The sequence below is a fragment of the Zootoca vivipara genome, chromosome 6 (assembly GCF_963506605.1).
Source record: "Zootoca vivipara chromosome 6, rZooViv1.1, whole genome shotgun sequence".
NCBI classification, from domain to species: Eukaryota; Metazoa; Chordata; class Lepidosauria; order Squamata; family Lacertidae; genus Zootoca; species Zootoca vivipara.
In genome coordinates this window covers 83,713,320-83,729,549 of record NC_083281.1, presented here as the reverse complement: position 1 = coordinate 83,729,549, position 16,230 = coordinate 83,713,320, and the positions used below count along the sequence as shown (strand labels likewise).

Sequence of the window (16,230 nt, the reverse complement as noted above, 5' to 3'; positions counted from 1 at the left end):
AGGGCCAAGGTTGAGGAAGCCTGGACTATACTATACCCTCCAACATTCCTCAAATGAAAATAGGGACAGTCTATTATGCATCATTATCACTGCTTGAGCATTGACCAAAGTTATTAGACATTTTCTTTTCCCCTCAGGCTTCCCTAAATGCAATGCATAAATTCAAAGATTTCTGTGCTTAAAATACAGCAGTTCTTTTTTCCCCCTCTAATAGATGAAACCAGTTGTTCCATCTAGTTCAGTATTGTCTACACTGACTGGCAGAGGCTCTCACGGGTTTCAGGCAAGGGAGTCTTTTCCAGCACTATCTGGAAATTCCAGGGATTGATCCTTCCTTGGGACTTTCTGTATGCAAAGTGGGATCGCTATCACTAGGGTATGGCACTTTCCCAAATGCCTTCCCAAAAGCTGGTATTTCATTACTTTTGTTTTGTTTTTAAATATAATGTTTATTGAAGATCAGGACAAACACAGAAAATATACAGAATAAAAACCATACTGTATTCAGAACTCAAAAACATTGGTTCCCCTTTCTACCCAGAATCCACTGATCCTCCCCCCACCTTTTCCCTAGAGAGCTTAATGTCATCAGCACACCCAAAGCCTCTTCATAGTACTTGGTTACAGCAAGACCAGACAGATTAAAGGGATTCAATACATACACCTGTCATGCCTAAAAGAGCCAGATGCATATTGGGTTGGAAAATCCATAGTCATATCCCACTCTCTAAGATGTACCTCTTGGATTTGCTCCTGAGCATATCTTTTACAGCTTGGACAGGGTGTTGCTGCTGACACCCAGCTACTCTCCAGCCTCTTAACATGGTCCAGAAGGCTTTGGTTGATGAGCAGCCTAAGAATGGAATGGATGAATGAAAGCATCAGTGCTCTTTTCCAATACACAGAAGTGGGCCCTGATGCTGTAAACCCTTCAATATGTCGTATGGAACAGGCCCGCACTAGATGTGCAGTATATAGGGCCCCATTTTTTCCATGGCATGCAAAAATTCCCCCCTCTCCAGCACACAGCAGAGTTTATATATCACTGTTCTCTTTCACATGTCCACAAAGCTGGCAAAAAGCATTTGTTCATTGATGGGAAACAAAACAGTGGGTTCAAGGAATCTCAAATATGTAGTGGATCTTTTTGTACACCTACTTAGGCTCCCGCTGAAAAGAAAACTGTTGTGTGAATTAGACTGATGCTCTGTATATCATAACTTCAGTGGCTAGAATACTTTATGCAAAGGCATGGGGTGAAAAACGGAAGCCTAATAAACTATATCTAATAAAGCATGGGAGCAGGTAAATATTGGTAAGCTAACAGATATGCTATGGGGGTAGAGAAGTTGAGAGAGAGCATAAATCCATGGAACCAAGTAACTTAATATCTCAAAAGAGAGATGGGAATTTCAGGACAGGGAATTGATTACATGTGTTTATGAGGACACATTAATACAAATTAATACAAATGAGGAAGAGTCAAAAGCATTAAACAAAATGAAGAACAAGTCAGACATCAGCCCCAAGTATCCTTTTTTATCTCTTATATTTATTCTAGCTCTGTAATAGTAAAATTATTTAATTCTATGCAAGTTTTGAAATTAAAGGCTTTAAATATTGCTGTTTGATTGTATGAAATAAAAAATGTTTATTTATTTTAAAAATGAAACGTGCTCCAGACAGCGTTTTGTATTTCCAAAGCTTAATCCCGTATTGATTTATTCTGTATTTTGCTTACTGATAAGGGTCACATGTTTTTGTAATAACTTTTGAGTACAAGAAGCCGTCTCAGATATTCTTTATAGGTTTTCCTATTAAAAATAAGCTATTGTAGTCATCTTTATGGTGGCAAATTTTCATGCCTTTAAGAAATGAGCTCACTTGGCCTTTACTTCAATAAATCTATTGTTGTAATAAAAGCTATCAAATCTGGCTGACCAGGCCAATTGCCCTGTCTTTATTCCGTTCCCGTGATTCATTAGATGCCATTTATAGTAGGGAAAATAAATGACCGACACCACATTTGCAAAGCCTGAGACATGAGAGTAGCTTTGGATGTTACATGGAGGGACAGCGAGTGCCTTGCAAACCCTATTCTTCTTTATCTCTGTTTAATGTGCATTAGAGATGCAAGGCATTACTTGTTCCTTTGCCCCATTGTGCCTTCTTGAAACTGCTCTGTTGCTTGCTGCCAGGCATGTAACTCCTAGGTGCTTGAAGCTGAAAATTCCAGACAGCTGTGTTGCTTGTCCTCTGATGGGGAAACGATAGCACTCCATCTGTGTCTTCCTCCTAGTACAGAGGTAGTCTAACATTGTGTCCTCCAGATGTTGCATTGCAGCAAGACTCTTGGCAATTTGGCTCTGCAAGGAACCCACAGTGCATAGTTAGACTATGCAGCCCCATGCCACAGGGGGCAATGATGGCCACCAACTTGAATGGAGGGCAGCATGGTGTCTGCCTTTGCCCAAGTAGCTCGAAGAGCCCTGAGAGCAGTGGATGATTTCCTGTGGGTTGATCTAAAAAACAAACAAGCTGCATTTTGATTACTCTCCCATGTACTGGAATAGCTAGAAAGATAAAATAGGCAGTTGGTTGAAATCGCATCTCGGACTTGGACTCCTTATCTACCCACACATTGGTAGCCTCCGTGTTTCAATAATAATAATAATATAAACAACAACAACAGCTGTTATTTTAATGCATTTATATTCCACCTTTCTCCTAGTTTGGAATTCAAGGTGGCATATAACATTTAAAAAATCACTATAAAATACAGAGTAATAAAAGTGAACTAGTTGAAAAGCAATAGTTAAAATACATTAAAGCACATTTAAAACCAACATTGAAATACAGTTTGCCCTGACAGCGGCCCAGTGGTCAGCATCGTCGGCATCTTAGTTTTCTAAGAGCTTTTTGGAACACTGATAGTATTCTGTAAACCATAACTGGTTGATTGATAGAGAATGTAGTTGGCTCTCTTTTTTTTGTACTCTGCTGAATGCCAATAATGGGCTGCTACTCTGTCTCCAGAGCAACGGTGCATATCCAGGTGAACGATGTCAACGAGTATGCCCCGGTGTTTAAAGAGAAGTCCTACAAAGCCGCCGTTATTGAGGGCAAGAGGTATGACAACATCCTGAAAGTGGAAGCGGTGGATGCCGACTGCTCTCCCCAGTTCAGCCAGATCTGCAGCTATGAAATCGTCACACCGGATGTTCCCTTTGCTATTGACAAGGATGGTGAGTAGGACCATTGACTGTGTGTGCATATACAGGGGTAGTTTCCATTTCACCCTGCTCCGTAAATGCATTTAAATCTGGCATTTTTTTTTTTTGAGATTTTAGAGAGAGAGAGAAAAGCTCAACAACTGTCTGGAAATGTGGCAACCCTATACTTTGTTGTTGTTGTTTAGTCGTTTAGTCGTGTCCGACTCTTTGTGACCCCCATGGGCCAGAGCATGCCAGGCACTCCTGTCTTCCACTGCCTCCCACAGTTTCATCAAACTCATGTTGATAGCTCCGAGAACACTGTCCAACCATCTCGTCCTCTGTCGTCCCCTTCTCCTTGTGCCCTCAATCTTTCCCAACATCAGGGTCTTTTCCAGGGAGTCCTTTCTTCTCATGAGGTAGCCAAAGTACTGGAGCCTCAGCTTCAGGATCTGTCCTTCCAGTGAGCACTCAGGGCTGATTTTCTTAAGATCTTCTTGCAGTCCATGGGACTCTCAAGAGTCTCCTCCAGCACCATAATTCAAAAGCATCAATTCTTTGGCAATCAGCCTTCTTTATGGTCCAGCTCTCACTTCCATACATCACTACTGGGAAAACCATAGCTTTAACTATACGGACCTTTGTCGGCAAGGTGATGTCTCTGCTTTTTAAGATGCTGTCTAGGTTTGTCATTGCTTTTCTCCCAAGAAGCAGGCGTCTTCTAATTTCATGACTGCTGTCACCATCTGCAATGATCATGGAACCCAAGAAAGTAAAATCTCTCACTGCCTCCATTTCTTCCCCTTCTATTTGCCAGGAGGTGATGGGACCAGTGGCCATGATCTTAGTTTTTTTGGTGTTGAGCCTCAGACCATATTTTGCGCTCTCCTCTTTCACCCTCATTAAAAGGTTCTTTAATTCCTCCTCACTTTCTGCCATCGAGGTTGTGTCATCAGCATATCTGAGGTTGTTGATATTTCTTCCGGAAATATCTTATACTAGTCCTATACTAGGACTAACGTTAGATACAAATGAGAGGTGAGGAATCTGTTGTCCTCTACGAGCTCCCATCAGACTCAGCCAGCATGGTCAGTGATCAGGGATGATAGGAATTGTAGTCCAACAAGATCTGGAGGACCCAAACGTTCCTCATCCCTGATGCAACAGTAGAAAATACCTCTTTTCATTGGTGCTTCAAATTTTCAGCCTACAAAATAGGAGTATTTCAAACTTTGTTCTGGAGAGCTTTGGAGCTGGTTGTGTGTCTAAGGAAAGTTGCAAAAAGACTTAATGTGTCTCTGCTGCCCATCCTGCCCTGTGATGAAAAGTCACAGGGGGGGGGGATCGGTGCATTCCACAGCAGAGGTTCTCAAACCGCTGGTGGACCATGAGCTCCATTCTGATGGGCTCCAGAAAGCTTGCCGAATTGTACTTGGTCCTGCATTTTATGGATTCATTTTCTTTTCTGATGATTGGGATTGAGGCTGCTTTTTGACCGGGACCAGGTTGTTGAAGAGGCTAAAGAGGCCTAGTGCCTGCAAATTTCTCAGCGGTTTTATTGTGACACAGGAGCTGTAGACTGAAAAACATTGTTAAAACACACACATCCTTTAATTTATGGAACAAAAAAAAAGTACACTAAGTTATCTATTGAGGTCTGCAGTGAGTGGTCTGCAGCAACTTTTGAGAACTGGCATTCTAGAGTGCCCTGGACTCTTTAAGTTCACTTCATGCAAGAGGCACAACTTCTTGGTTAGTGTCTTGTTTATTTATTTAGTGCATTTATACCCCACCTTTTCCTCCCAAAGAGCTCTAAGTGGTATACATGGTTCTCCCCCTCCTTATTTAATTCCCTCAACAATCCTGTGAGGCAAGTTAGGCTGAGATGCAGTGACACGCTCCCAGGGTCACCTGGTGAACTTCATAGCTGAGCTGGGATTTGAACCCTGGTCTCTCCCATTTTTTGGTTTCCTTTCTATTGATTCCCTACGTGTTCCAACTGCTTCCTGAATCCATTCACCAAGAAAATTCTCCTATAACTTGGCATAGGCATCCCAAGTAAATTTGTATTCACAACTTCTCCACCCCCTCAACCTTTTCAGTGCACCAGTTTTTTTCAATTGAAAAAAAACACAAATGCTTTTCTCCCGCTGTCAGGTTACATTAAGAACACAGAGAAGCTGAACTACGGCAAGGAGCACCAGTATAAGCTCACCGTGACAGCCTATGACTGCGGGAAGAAGAGAGCTGCCGAGGACGTGCTGGTGAAGATTAGCATTAAACCTACATGCAAGCCAGGCTGGCAAGGTTAGTGCTGTTCCCCACCCACCCTATGCAGCGTTACAGCGGTGAAATGCTTGCCAGTGCCCATTGCCAGTACCCTTTTTTGGGGGAAAGGAGGTGTTGAGAGTGTTGGCAGAGCAGCTGTAGGTATTCCTGGAAGAAACTTCTTACTTGGATCCACTTCAATCTGGGTTTAGGCCTGGTGGAGCCAGGGTCTAGTCAACCCTTACAGAGGGGAGTGGGGTTCTGGCCATCCTGCATGAGGCAGTGTTCTGACCTCTCCTGAAAATAGTAACGGTACCACTGTTCTGTTTTGTTCAGTCCCCACCTGGAGTTTCGTGTCCAGTTCTGGGCACCACAATTTAAGAGCAATATTGACAAGCTGGGACTGTGTGCACAGGAGGGCAACAAAGATAATAAAGGGTCTGGAAACCATGCCTTGTGAGGAACAACTGAGGGAGTTGGGTATGTTTAGCCTGGAGAGGAGGAGATTAAGAGGTGATATGATAGCCACCTTCAAATATCTGAAGGGCTGGCAGTGTCACATGGAAGACGGTGCAAGCTTGTTTTCTGCTGCTCCAGAGAGGGGGGCCCGAACCAAAGGATTCAAATGACAATACAGGAGATTCCGACTGAACATTAGGAAGAACTTTTTGAGGGTAGGAGCTGTTAATCGGTGGAATGTACTTCCTGGGAAGGGTGGACTCTCCTTCACTGGAGGTTTTTAAATCGAGGTTGGATGGTCATCTGTCAGAGATTCTTTAGCTGTGATACCTGCATTACAGGGGGTTGGACTTAGACGACCCCTAGGGTCTCTTCCAACTCTAAAAAAGCCCACCCTGGGCCTGTTGGTTTGTGACAACTACCACCCAGTTCCCAATACTATTCCTTCCTCCCTTTAGGAAAGGTGTTTGAGAGGGTTGTGGCACAGTAATTGCAGTTACTCTTAGAAGAAAAAGATCATTTGGACCCATTTCAGTTCTCAGTTCAGGCCTGGTTGTAATAGGAAGTAAAATATTTTTAGTGCCTAACTTTGTTCTTCTGAGGCAGTGGTTTTGTACTTCTTTATATTCTCTGCTTTCTTTTAAAATTGGATTGGTTGAGGTACCAGGGTTGAGGTACTAATGGATCGTTACTGTTCTCCCCTACCCCCTCCATTTATGACTTCAGGCTGGAGCAAAAGAATGGAGTACGAACCTGGAACTGGCTCCCTCGCTCTCTTCCCCAACATCCATCTGGAGACATGTGATGAGCCCATCACCTCCGTGCAGGCCACAGTTGAGCTGGAGACCAACCATATTGGGAAGGGCTGTGACCGAGATACTTACTCTGAGAAATCCCTTCACAGGCTCTGTGGTAGGTTCCTTTGGTCCAACAGGCCTGTTGAAAACCCACACCTTCCTTTTATCTTTATCTTATTTCAAATAGTCAGTGCACAGTCTGCATAACCCACTCCCCACAAATCAGTATTTTTAAAATCTTAAAACTTTATAAATTTAAACAATTTTGCTGCTGTTATCATCCGTCTGTCTTGAGAGACAACAGAGTGCATTTCCGGGAGTAAAGTCAGAATGTTGAGTCAGCAGCACTGGAGTGACCTCCATGGGATACAAACCTGGGGGACCTGGGCAGACAACAAAAAACCCCTCTTGGCCTTGCTGGTGTGATCCAAAGGAAAGCAGAGCAATACATTTGGCACCAGCTTGACTGCAGGACTTGCCAGAAGTACAAGGTGCCATTCAACCATCTTAGGGACTGCACTTTGGATTTCTGTAGAGTTTACTCCATAGTCTTTCTTCTCCTGAAGATATTCTGCAAGGCAGCAGAGGTATAGGATCAGAGGCAAAAACACTGAGTGAGTGTGTGAAGCAAAACCAGTGAGATGGATAGCCTGGAGAGGGCCCTATGGGTCAGACAGAGAACCCTGGAGGGCTGCATTTGGCTCCCCAGGTCTGAGGCTCGCCATCCCTGTCGTAAGCATTAACAGACCAGAGGTGGAGGAAGGTGGGCACTCCCCTTTAGCATGTGGCCTTTAAAACAGAAAGGATAACTCATTTATTTGTGTTACTGGTTTATAACCCTCCCTTTTTTGTTGGGGAACTGGAAGTGGCTAATGCACATCACCACTGGCACGAAATAGTGTGAAATTATAGCAGTCTTTATATGTTGTGTGTCATCAGCTATCCCACAAGTCTTTATTCACAGCTTCTCCTGCCATCTGCCTCCTTTGGGGAAGACCAGAACTAGGCCATAAACAATGCAGACGGCCGGAAGAGGCAGGTGCAAACCTGCACCTGTATCCCTAATAGTGTTGTACTATTAAATCTTAACTGTAGGCTCCTTTGGGAGCCAATCTTAGCTGCATAGCATGGTGTCAATATCCTTATACAAACAATTCCCAGCGCAAGCTCTTGAGAGATGGCTTTGGTCTTCCTCCATGGCTCCTGTCAGCTGAACATTCTCCAAGGGAACGAGCAACGATGGCAATTGTTAGGGCAGGGTTTGGTTCCTTCCCTTGCTCCTGAGAATTAGCAGCCTCTGAGTGCGGCAGCAGCAGCAGCAGCAGTGATGGTGCATGGAAGGCTGAGCTTGAGGGATTGGACGACAGAAGCCATATGAGAGGAAGGAGCTGTAAATGGTGATGGATCCTTCTTCAGTTTGAAGCAAGAATTCAACAAGAGAAGCACCATTAGAGTGTAATGCAGTTCTCACAGTGCAGAGATACTGAGGGCAGTGGAACCTGGATATTGGCCAGTGGGTTAAATAGGGAAAGGGAGCCATTTTTAAAGCTGGGGGGGTCTGTCTAGCTCCACTACAGTGGAAGTTCAGCAAACAATGCTGACTCTGAATTCTTGCTGCTAATGCTGTGAAGGTCTAGCATTTTTTCCTAACAACAGATGACATACACACACACACACACACACACACACAAAATGTGTTTCCTCTGTTGGCAGTCTGCTGTGACATGTTGATGGTTTTAATTGCAGGTGCTTCCTCTGGCACGGCTGAGCTGCTTCCTCCTCCAAGCAGCACAGCGAACTGGACGATAGGCCTTCCGACTGACAACGGCCATGACAGCGACCAGGTCTTCGAGTTCAATGGCACCCAAGCCGTGAAGGTCCCAGACAACATTGTCACTGTCAACATGAAAGAGCCTTTTGTGATTTCGGTGTGGATGAGGCATGGGCCTGGGGCCAGGGAGAAGGAGACCATCATCTGCAACTCAGACAAGACAGGTGGAATGGGCGGGGAAGGGGAACCCTTGGGCTAAAAAGGGGGGCTTTTAGGACTGGCTGAACCATTGCAATGCCACAGAACGTTAGCAAACATTCCAAGTTCTGTGAGCTGGAGGGAGGGAGAACCTGATTGCATCAGTGTAAGAATGGTTGCCCAGGGCTCACCATTGCTATTCCATTATAATATGGCAAAGGATGCTGCAGTCTGTTCTGATTTTGTGTGTTTGGTGTGGGTGAGGGGCAGGGTTGGTGGTGGTGGGTAAATGTATCTGATTCTTCATGTTAGTGGCAGTCAGAAGTGTGGGAGTTGCTGCTTTCCAGTTTTCTCCAGCAGGTGTTGCAATATGATCCCTCAGTATGCTGATAAAAAATGAACAGAGTGCACAAAAGTCTTGATTGACATTTTCTGGGAAAACATGTTTTTCTCTTCTGTCCTGCATTTCCCCTCCCCAATCTCTTTGTCAATAGCATCAGTCTTTGAATGATGCCAACAATACTCTGGAAAGGTGGTATTGAGCCAAAGGAGATGCGGTCATTTGGGTTTTGTACATTGCACCTTAGCAGTGCAGAAAGGAATTGTGTGTCTTGTCATCTTGGGGCTGAAGCAGCCTTTATGAGCAACTAAAACTTTGATCTCCCAAAGCTTAAACTAGCCTTCCCTGAGACGTAGTTGAACTACAGCTCCCATCAGCCCCAGGCAGTCTAGCAAACAACATCTGGAGGACACCTTGGGAAAGGGCCTCTTCCTCCTTTTTGATCAGTCTCCACTTAATAAGGGGAAAAGATCAAGGCATATCAGTCAAAAGCTGGCTGTGTTCAAAAGTGCTCTCTTCAAGCAGAAGCTTCCATGCTTTCACTTAAAAGAATTGGGGTAAGGCCAACTTAAGATGTTTCCCTTAATTAAAAAGAGATCATCTGGGACCCTGAAAATAATTAGGCTGGAGATGAAGCTTTTAAAACATGGGTGAATTATTCCATTCATTCTTGGATGTGGTTCTGCAGAAGGATGCTCTCGGCCACAGAGAATTTGATTCCTGAGTACAGCAGATTTACAGTTTTCTCTTATCTTGGTGGTAGTGGCTTAAAGATGGATTCATGTGAACGCATCCCCCAGTGTGTGTTGGTGTTGAGGCGTTGTGAATCTTTTCTGCCCCTTCCTCCCAGAGGGCTCCAAAAAACCCTGAACTCCATGGCCAACTATTGTTGAACAATCTGGATTTTTTTTTGGCAGCTTGTCAAGCAAGACTATGCTCTTGAAATCCATTGTAATCCAGACCCTTTCCCAGAAACTAATTCCATGCTTTTCAGCACAGGGGAACTGTCATTAAATCCATGCACCCTTATCAGCAAAGTTGCTTTTCTGGGTCCCTTTCACACTGAATGGGGAAGCAGGGGTGCTCTTGTGTGAAAAGCCACCCCGGCTCCGAATTCCAGGCTGAAGGCTGTCACAAGACTAGCAAACCAGAGTACTGCCATTTATTATTTCACTTCAGTGCTAGCCTATTTCTTCTTATTGCACCTCTGTGCAAAATTTGGCCGAGCCATTAGTTGAGAAGCAGACATTTTCCTGAAATGTCTTGGACTTTCAAAGAGCAGTTACTATGGAACTGCCCTAAGGGGAAGCATTTCTGCCATGGAAATGGTCTCCCTTTGATTAGGCCTCCTGCATCCTTTTTTGCTAAGCACCTCCCTTTACTGCAGGGGTGGGGAACCCTCAACCTGAAGGGTGCAGAGTTAGCTTGCCAGGCCATGGTATTTTGGGGCAAGCCATGCCTACCCATCCTACACCTTGCTGTCATACCTGACATCAGGTGTGGGGCAGGTAAGGGCAAGGCTTCAAAGATAAACTTGAGAGCTTAAAGTGAGTTTCCGATTGTTCCTTTGCTGAAGTAAGGCAGCTGCGTTCTCCTTCCTGGCACTGCTGCTTAACCATCTGAAAAGCAGAGTGCAGGGCTATTTAAAAGCCCTCATGCAAGCAGCTCTGCCCCACTCTTGACACTGCAGTTTTCTGAAATTTAAACCGCAGCATGGGGCTTCTTGCAAAAGGGCTTTCAGGCAGCTTTGAAGTCCCGACAATCAGAGCTTCAAAGCCCAGCATTGCTGGAGATGTCTTTGTGACATCAGGTGATTGGCAGGCGGTGGACCCCACCCACCCGTCACGTTTATCCCAGAAGGGGTGTGGAGATGAGGATCTAGCCCACCTGCTGGAAAGGTTCCCCATCCCATGCTTATGCTGTGACAAGAATGTGCTGGATTGTAACATGTATAACAGGATCCAAATGTTCACTAGCTTTACAGCTGGAGGAAAGGGAAATGGTAACACATGCCTGATCTTTCTTGTGACAGATATGAACCGGCACCACTATTCCCTCTATGTGCACAATTGCCGTCTCGGGTTCCTCTTTCGCCAAGATCCTTCGGAGGGGCAGAGTTACAAACCAGCAGAATTCCACTGGAAGCTGAACCAGGTGGGTTTATAAGAGGAGGCAGCCCTGGGTGTAATATTAGATTGATCAATAGCCAGTCTTTGTATGTCAATTTGCAGGAGGAACAGGCCATCCCAAACGAACGAAATGTTCGTTATGGAACTGTAATGGGGTAGCGATACAGTAACACTCCTGCTTTCGGTATCTTTGACAAAATTGTGTTTTTATTATCAAGAACTGGATGTGAAAGGAAGTCATCTGGCGCAAAGTACTGGTAAAGGTTCCCTCCCTCCTTCCTGCCATTTAAAAACTCTTGTTCCTTTTCCAGGTGTGTGACAAGGAATGGCATCACTATGTCCTCAATGTCGAATTTCCAGCAGTGACCCTGTACGTGGACGGAGTTTCCTTTGACCCTCTATCAGTGACAGAAGACTACCCGCTCCATCCCTCCAAAATAGAATCCCAGCTGGTGGTCGGAGCCTGCTGGCAAGGTAGCTTACCTTTTTTTAGCTGCAGGCTTCTCAAAGATGGAAGAATAGTTGTAGGTCATTTGTCCAGAACTCTTGTTCTGTTCTAGTTTGTGTGCAAAAACTCTACTGAGCTTGCATCTCTGCAGTGAGGCTGTGCAAGAGAACAGATGGAGGTTGAAAATAGCAATGCATTTTCAATGGGGAATGCATAGGAGCTAATTGTGCAGCCTGTTCTCTCTCCTCCTAATTATTTTGGGATGTCTGTGAAGCCTGGGTGATTGGCATCCTCGCAGTCTGTTGGCAGAGTTAAATAAAAGCAAAACATTTGTTGCAAATCTTGAGAACATCAGTGGAGAAAACCTCACCTTGGAATGAAGAAGTTGTGCTCTTGAACTTGGTTAGAAGTTACATGAATGCTAAATTTCTTGTGTTTTCCTCCCTCTGGGACCACACGCTTGGTTTTGAGGATTTTGATGGAGTAATTTACCCTCTGTCTCTGTGTGTTGGAGGATTTTACTGCTTATGTCTATAAAAAGAAACACAGCAGTAGCTGTAGGTTTTAACATGCAAAGCAGGTTTAAACGGCCGTTCCCTCGAGGATTCATATTGCTGAATCACAGCCTTCAAGGCCAGTGACGCTCTCCCTCGTCAGCATCTTGAGAAAATGGCTTCTGGGATTCATCCCAAGAGTGGAGGAAGGGATGTAGATCACCAAATGAAAGACACCTGCTGTATCTAGGCTAAAAGTGGGAGGGGGGAGGAGGGAGTTAGCACCATAAATGGCATATTTATTCGTAGGATTAGTATCCAGCTAAGTCCGACTCAGAGTGGGACCGATTCAAATAAATGAATCTAAGTTAGTCATGGCCATTAGTTTCAGTGGATTTACTCTGAACAGGGTAAGCTTCAGAATACAATCCCTAACTATTATATCCTGCAAGACTATTTCCCGGCATATATTTAAAGCTTTTGAAATGCAATTTTAAATGTGAAAATGATATAAAGAACAGGTGAATCTTCTTGAATGCCTAGAAGAACTCTCGCTGCAATGTCGGCATGTGCTGATGGTTTCTCTGTGCTTCCTGATTTGTATGGTCAAAATGGCACTTAGGTGTCCCTAAGAGGCAATTATTTGTTCCCCTTGGGTGTGTTAAGCGATTGCACTTTCGTCTTACGCAGCTAGGCTTAGCAGGCCTGGCGGGTCATGACCTAGCCAGCTGTGGCTCAGGCTTACACCTGTAGTGGAATGAGGAAGGTAGTAAGATCAAATGCACCACCTTATACTGCATTATGGGGGGGGAACAGAGATTTGTATGCTTCCCTATGTGTAAACTTCTGTTCAACAGGAAAGAGCCATAGCTCAGTGGTGGAACTGCTTTTCATGCAGAAGCTCGCAGGTTCTTCAGTCCTTGTACAGAACTAGATCAGGCATCCCCAAACTTTGGCCCTCCAGATGTTGTGGACTACAATTCCCATCTTCCCCAATCACTGGTCCTGTTAGCTAGGGATCATGGGAGTGTAGGCCAAAACATCTGGAGGGCTGCAGTTTGGGGATGCCTGAACTAGATGGTGTAAGACAGCTTGCTGTGTTCCTATGTCTCAAGGGAAGGGTCCTAGTGTAGATGTAGAGCACCTGCCTTGCATGCAGAAGGTCCCAAGTTCAGCCCCCGGCAGCATCTCCTGGTAGGTCTGGGAAAGGTTTCCACCTGAAACCTGCAGTTGAATTTGTCCCTTTCCTTTATGTCCCCTCTGAGTTCCTTCACATCATCCCTGCTACACCCTGCCACACATGAAGATCCATCTCCAAGTGTGCCCTCTGGAAAGTGTCCTTCTGCAGTCTTCTTGGAGTTCCCCGATACAGACTAAAGGTTTCCTTGGCAGGAGGACCAATATAGGATGGGGAGAGAATTTAAGAATATATATAGTACTGAATGCAGAGAGGGAGATGGGCATCTGGTAAACAAAGCACGTCCTCCAAGGCATGTGCACTGCGTCAGAGAAACCTCCAGGTCCTAACCACCCGGTTCCTTTTTCTCTTCTCCTTGTTCCTATTCTTTCGTCTTGCTTTTCTGCAGAATATACAGGAAATGAGAATGACACAGAAAAAGCGACCGAGACTCCTGCAGGTTGCTGGTGTTCTTACTTATTCCCCCCCTTTCACTTCTATGCTGAGATAAAGCTTCATCTCACACAAGCATGACATGCCAGCATTGCATTATGGTCATCGAAGCTACATTATTATTGTGTTGCTGGGCTTGTTTTCTTCCATTGTGCTTCTTCTTTTTTTCTTGTTTGGTTGTTTCTTGAATGTTCACTTCTTTTCTTTTTATCTATCATTGGTGATAATTGCAAGATTAAAAGCAGTTTAAAAGGCTGCTTTGAAATGAGACAGTTTGTCAATTGCTTTGATGGTTCAGCCCTCACTCCCTTGAATCGAATGGTCAATCAGAAGAGCTGCCTCTTCTATAAATTTGCATGTCCCATAACAAGAGGTTGGAGGAAGCGCTGGAATGACTTGCCAGCCGATATGTTTGGGGAGGGTCTATTACATACACAGCTGTAAAACTCTTGTGACTGGCAGCTGATATTTCCAGGTCTGTTGGAAACGGCTCGGTGGATTTAACATCTCTGCTTGAGACAATTAAACCAAGACTTTCGTTAATTTTAAATTGCACCTTTTATATGAAGTGCTGTACAGGGTAGAATAATACCTTCTAATTATTCTCATCTTGAACGGTGAAGTTAAAAACTAACTTTTGAGAACTGTTAAATAATAGAATACTTAATTTTGAAGAAGGCTGTCATCCGATTAAAGAAATTTTAGATTAATTTCTGTGGATCTTGAGAGGTTAACTCTGTGTATGTGCATATGAAAGCAATAGTTCCAAAAGGTAAAAAGCATCATTAAAAAAAGAAAAAAGACTGTAGAAGTGTGTCATGGTTAACATCATATTAGAAGAGGTGTGTTGGAATAGCCCATGCAAAGATTGGTCTTCCTAGCTTCATCTTCTCCTAATAGCTTCAGGAAAGGGCAGTAGCTCAGTGGTAGAGTATTTCTTTTACATGGAGAAAGCCCCAGGTTCAATCTGTGGTATTGCCAAATGGGGTTGGAAAAGGCCCCTGGAGAATTGCTGCTAGTCAATGCAGAGCTGAAAGGTCCAGTTTTCCAAGTCAGTATGAGGCAGCTTCTCACATTCAGTAGAAGGAAACTGCCTCCAAATGAGGTAGCTTCCTGCACCTGGTGTCTGATTGAGCAGCGGTTGTTACTTGGATGGACTGTTGTGTAAATATTTTTATTTAAGTGGGAGGTGCAGTTTCCGTACTGCAGTTACAGTTATGAAGGTATCCTTGGCCTTTTGAAGAGTCTGCTTCTAAGGGAGAAAATCCTGTTTGTGATGACCAAAGGATTGTACCCCTTTCCTTCAGCACTGAGTAGGGTCATTCCATCCTTGCCTCAGAAGACATATTTATTGCATGAGTGGACTTCTTTCATTCTTTTTGAGTTTTCTACACCCCCCCCCCCACCTTTGTGCTTGAACATACTTGCAAGGTTAACACAAGAATGGGCACTAAACTAACCTGCATGCCAGTTTTAAGAACCAAAGCACAGTTGGCACTTTAAACAAACGCATCCCACCCCCCCTGGAGCAAACTTGTATGATGCTCAAGATGTCTTCCTTTGCTCCATAAAGGTGGAGAGCTCCGCATGGCTCAGTTCTTCCGAGGCAACTTGGCCGGCTTAATGATCCGCTCTGGTAAACTGGAGAACAAGAAGGTGATTGACTGCCTTTACACCTGCAAGGAAGGACTGGATTTACAGACCTCAGATGGCGTCGGCAAAGGCCTGAAGGTAAACTTGTGCAGCAGAGGGACCCTTGATTCATTGGCAGAACAGAGATCAATTAGGATGACATGTTATGTGTCTCTCTCACACACACATCCTCCTCTCCTTTCTCTAATGAGAGCAGGAATGACGTCTGTCCCGGCACCGCCTGGTGGCTCTAAAGCAGGGGTGCCTAAAAGGAGGAAATCAAGGCCAGGGAGCAGATAGCATGAGCTCCCAGCAGAGCTGAACTGCTGGGCAACCACTCCATCTTCCCTGGGGCTACTTAAACCTTGCATGCCCTGCAGGAAGGCAGGATCCTGGATGCTCAGACTGGCATTGGGAGGGCGTGGGTGGGCTTTTGCCACCAATCAGCCCAAGAGGACCCGATTGCTCTGTATTGTAAACCGTCTATTTATTTTAGCATTTTAATTTCGGCCTTTGATACCTTGGCAGAAAGGCGGTATACGAAAGCAATAACATAACCTAATGGCCCAGGTTCAAGCCTTGGGCATGGTCAGGAAGGATGTGTTCAGTGCATACATGGGCACACACTTGCCACTTACAGCACATGCACTGCATGCGTTTGTTTTTAACTTGTATTGTGTATTACTGTAATGTTTGTTGCTGCTTCAGTTTTCTGTACACAACTTACAGGCACTTCTTATATATTAAGCAGTGAAAAAATGGTCTAAATAAATATGAAAGATGCATTTGGATTATTTATGCTTTAATTGCCATATTATTGGTGAGCTGCTGCCAGTTTATACAGAGCTGAAT

The 16,230-nt window shown here is 44.5% G+C and overlaps 1 protein-coding gene across 4 annotated transcripts in view; it reads left to right on the top strand.

Annotated features, from left to right (window-relative positions):
• CLSTN1 (calsyntenin 1) overlaps positions 1 to 16,230 on the top strand; it is a 64,905-nt gene that overhangs the window by 34,775 nt on the left and 13,900 nt on the right. For 2 of the 4 annotated variants that reach the window (XM_035117898.2, XM_035117897.2), the window contains 8 exons: positions 3,037 to 3,245; positions 5,370 to 5,519; positions 6,666 to 6,851; positions 8,483 to 8,731; positions 11,078 to 11,199; positions 11,486 to 11,648; positions 13,703 to 13,753; positions 15,320 to 15,477. In XM_035117898.2, the coding sequence (XP_034973789.2) occupies positions 3,037 to 3,245; positions 5,370 to 5,519; positions 6,666 to 6,851; positions 8,483 to 8,731; positions 11,078 to 11,199; positions 11,486 to 11,648; positions 13,703 to 13,753; positions 15,320 to 15,477 (1,288 nt within the window). The remainder of the gene's footprint in view (positions 1 to 3,036; positions 3,246 to 5,369; positions 5,520 to 6,665; positions 6,852 to 8,482; positions 8,732 to 11,077; positions 11,200 to 11,485; positions 11,649 to 13,702; positions 13,754 to 15,319; positions 15,478 to 16,230) is intronic. The other 2 variants (XM_035117900.2, XM_035117899.2) reach the window with 1 other exon arrangement.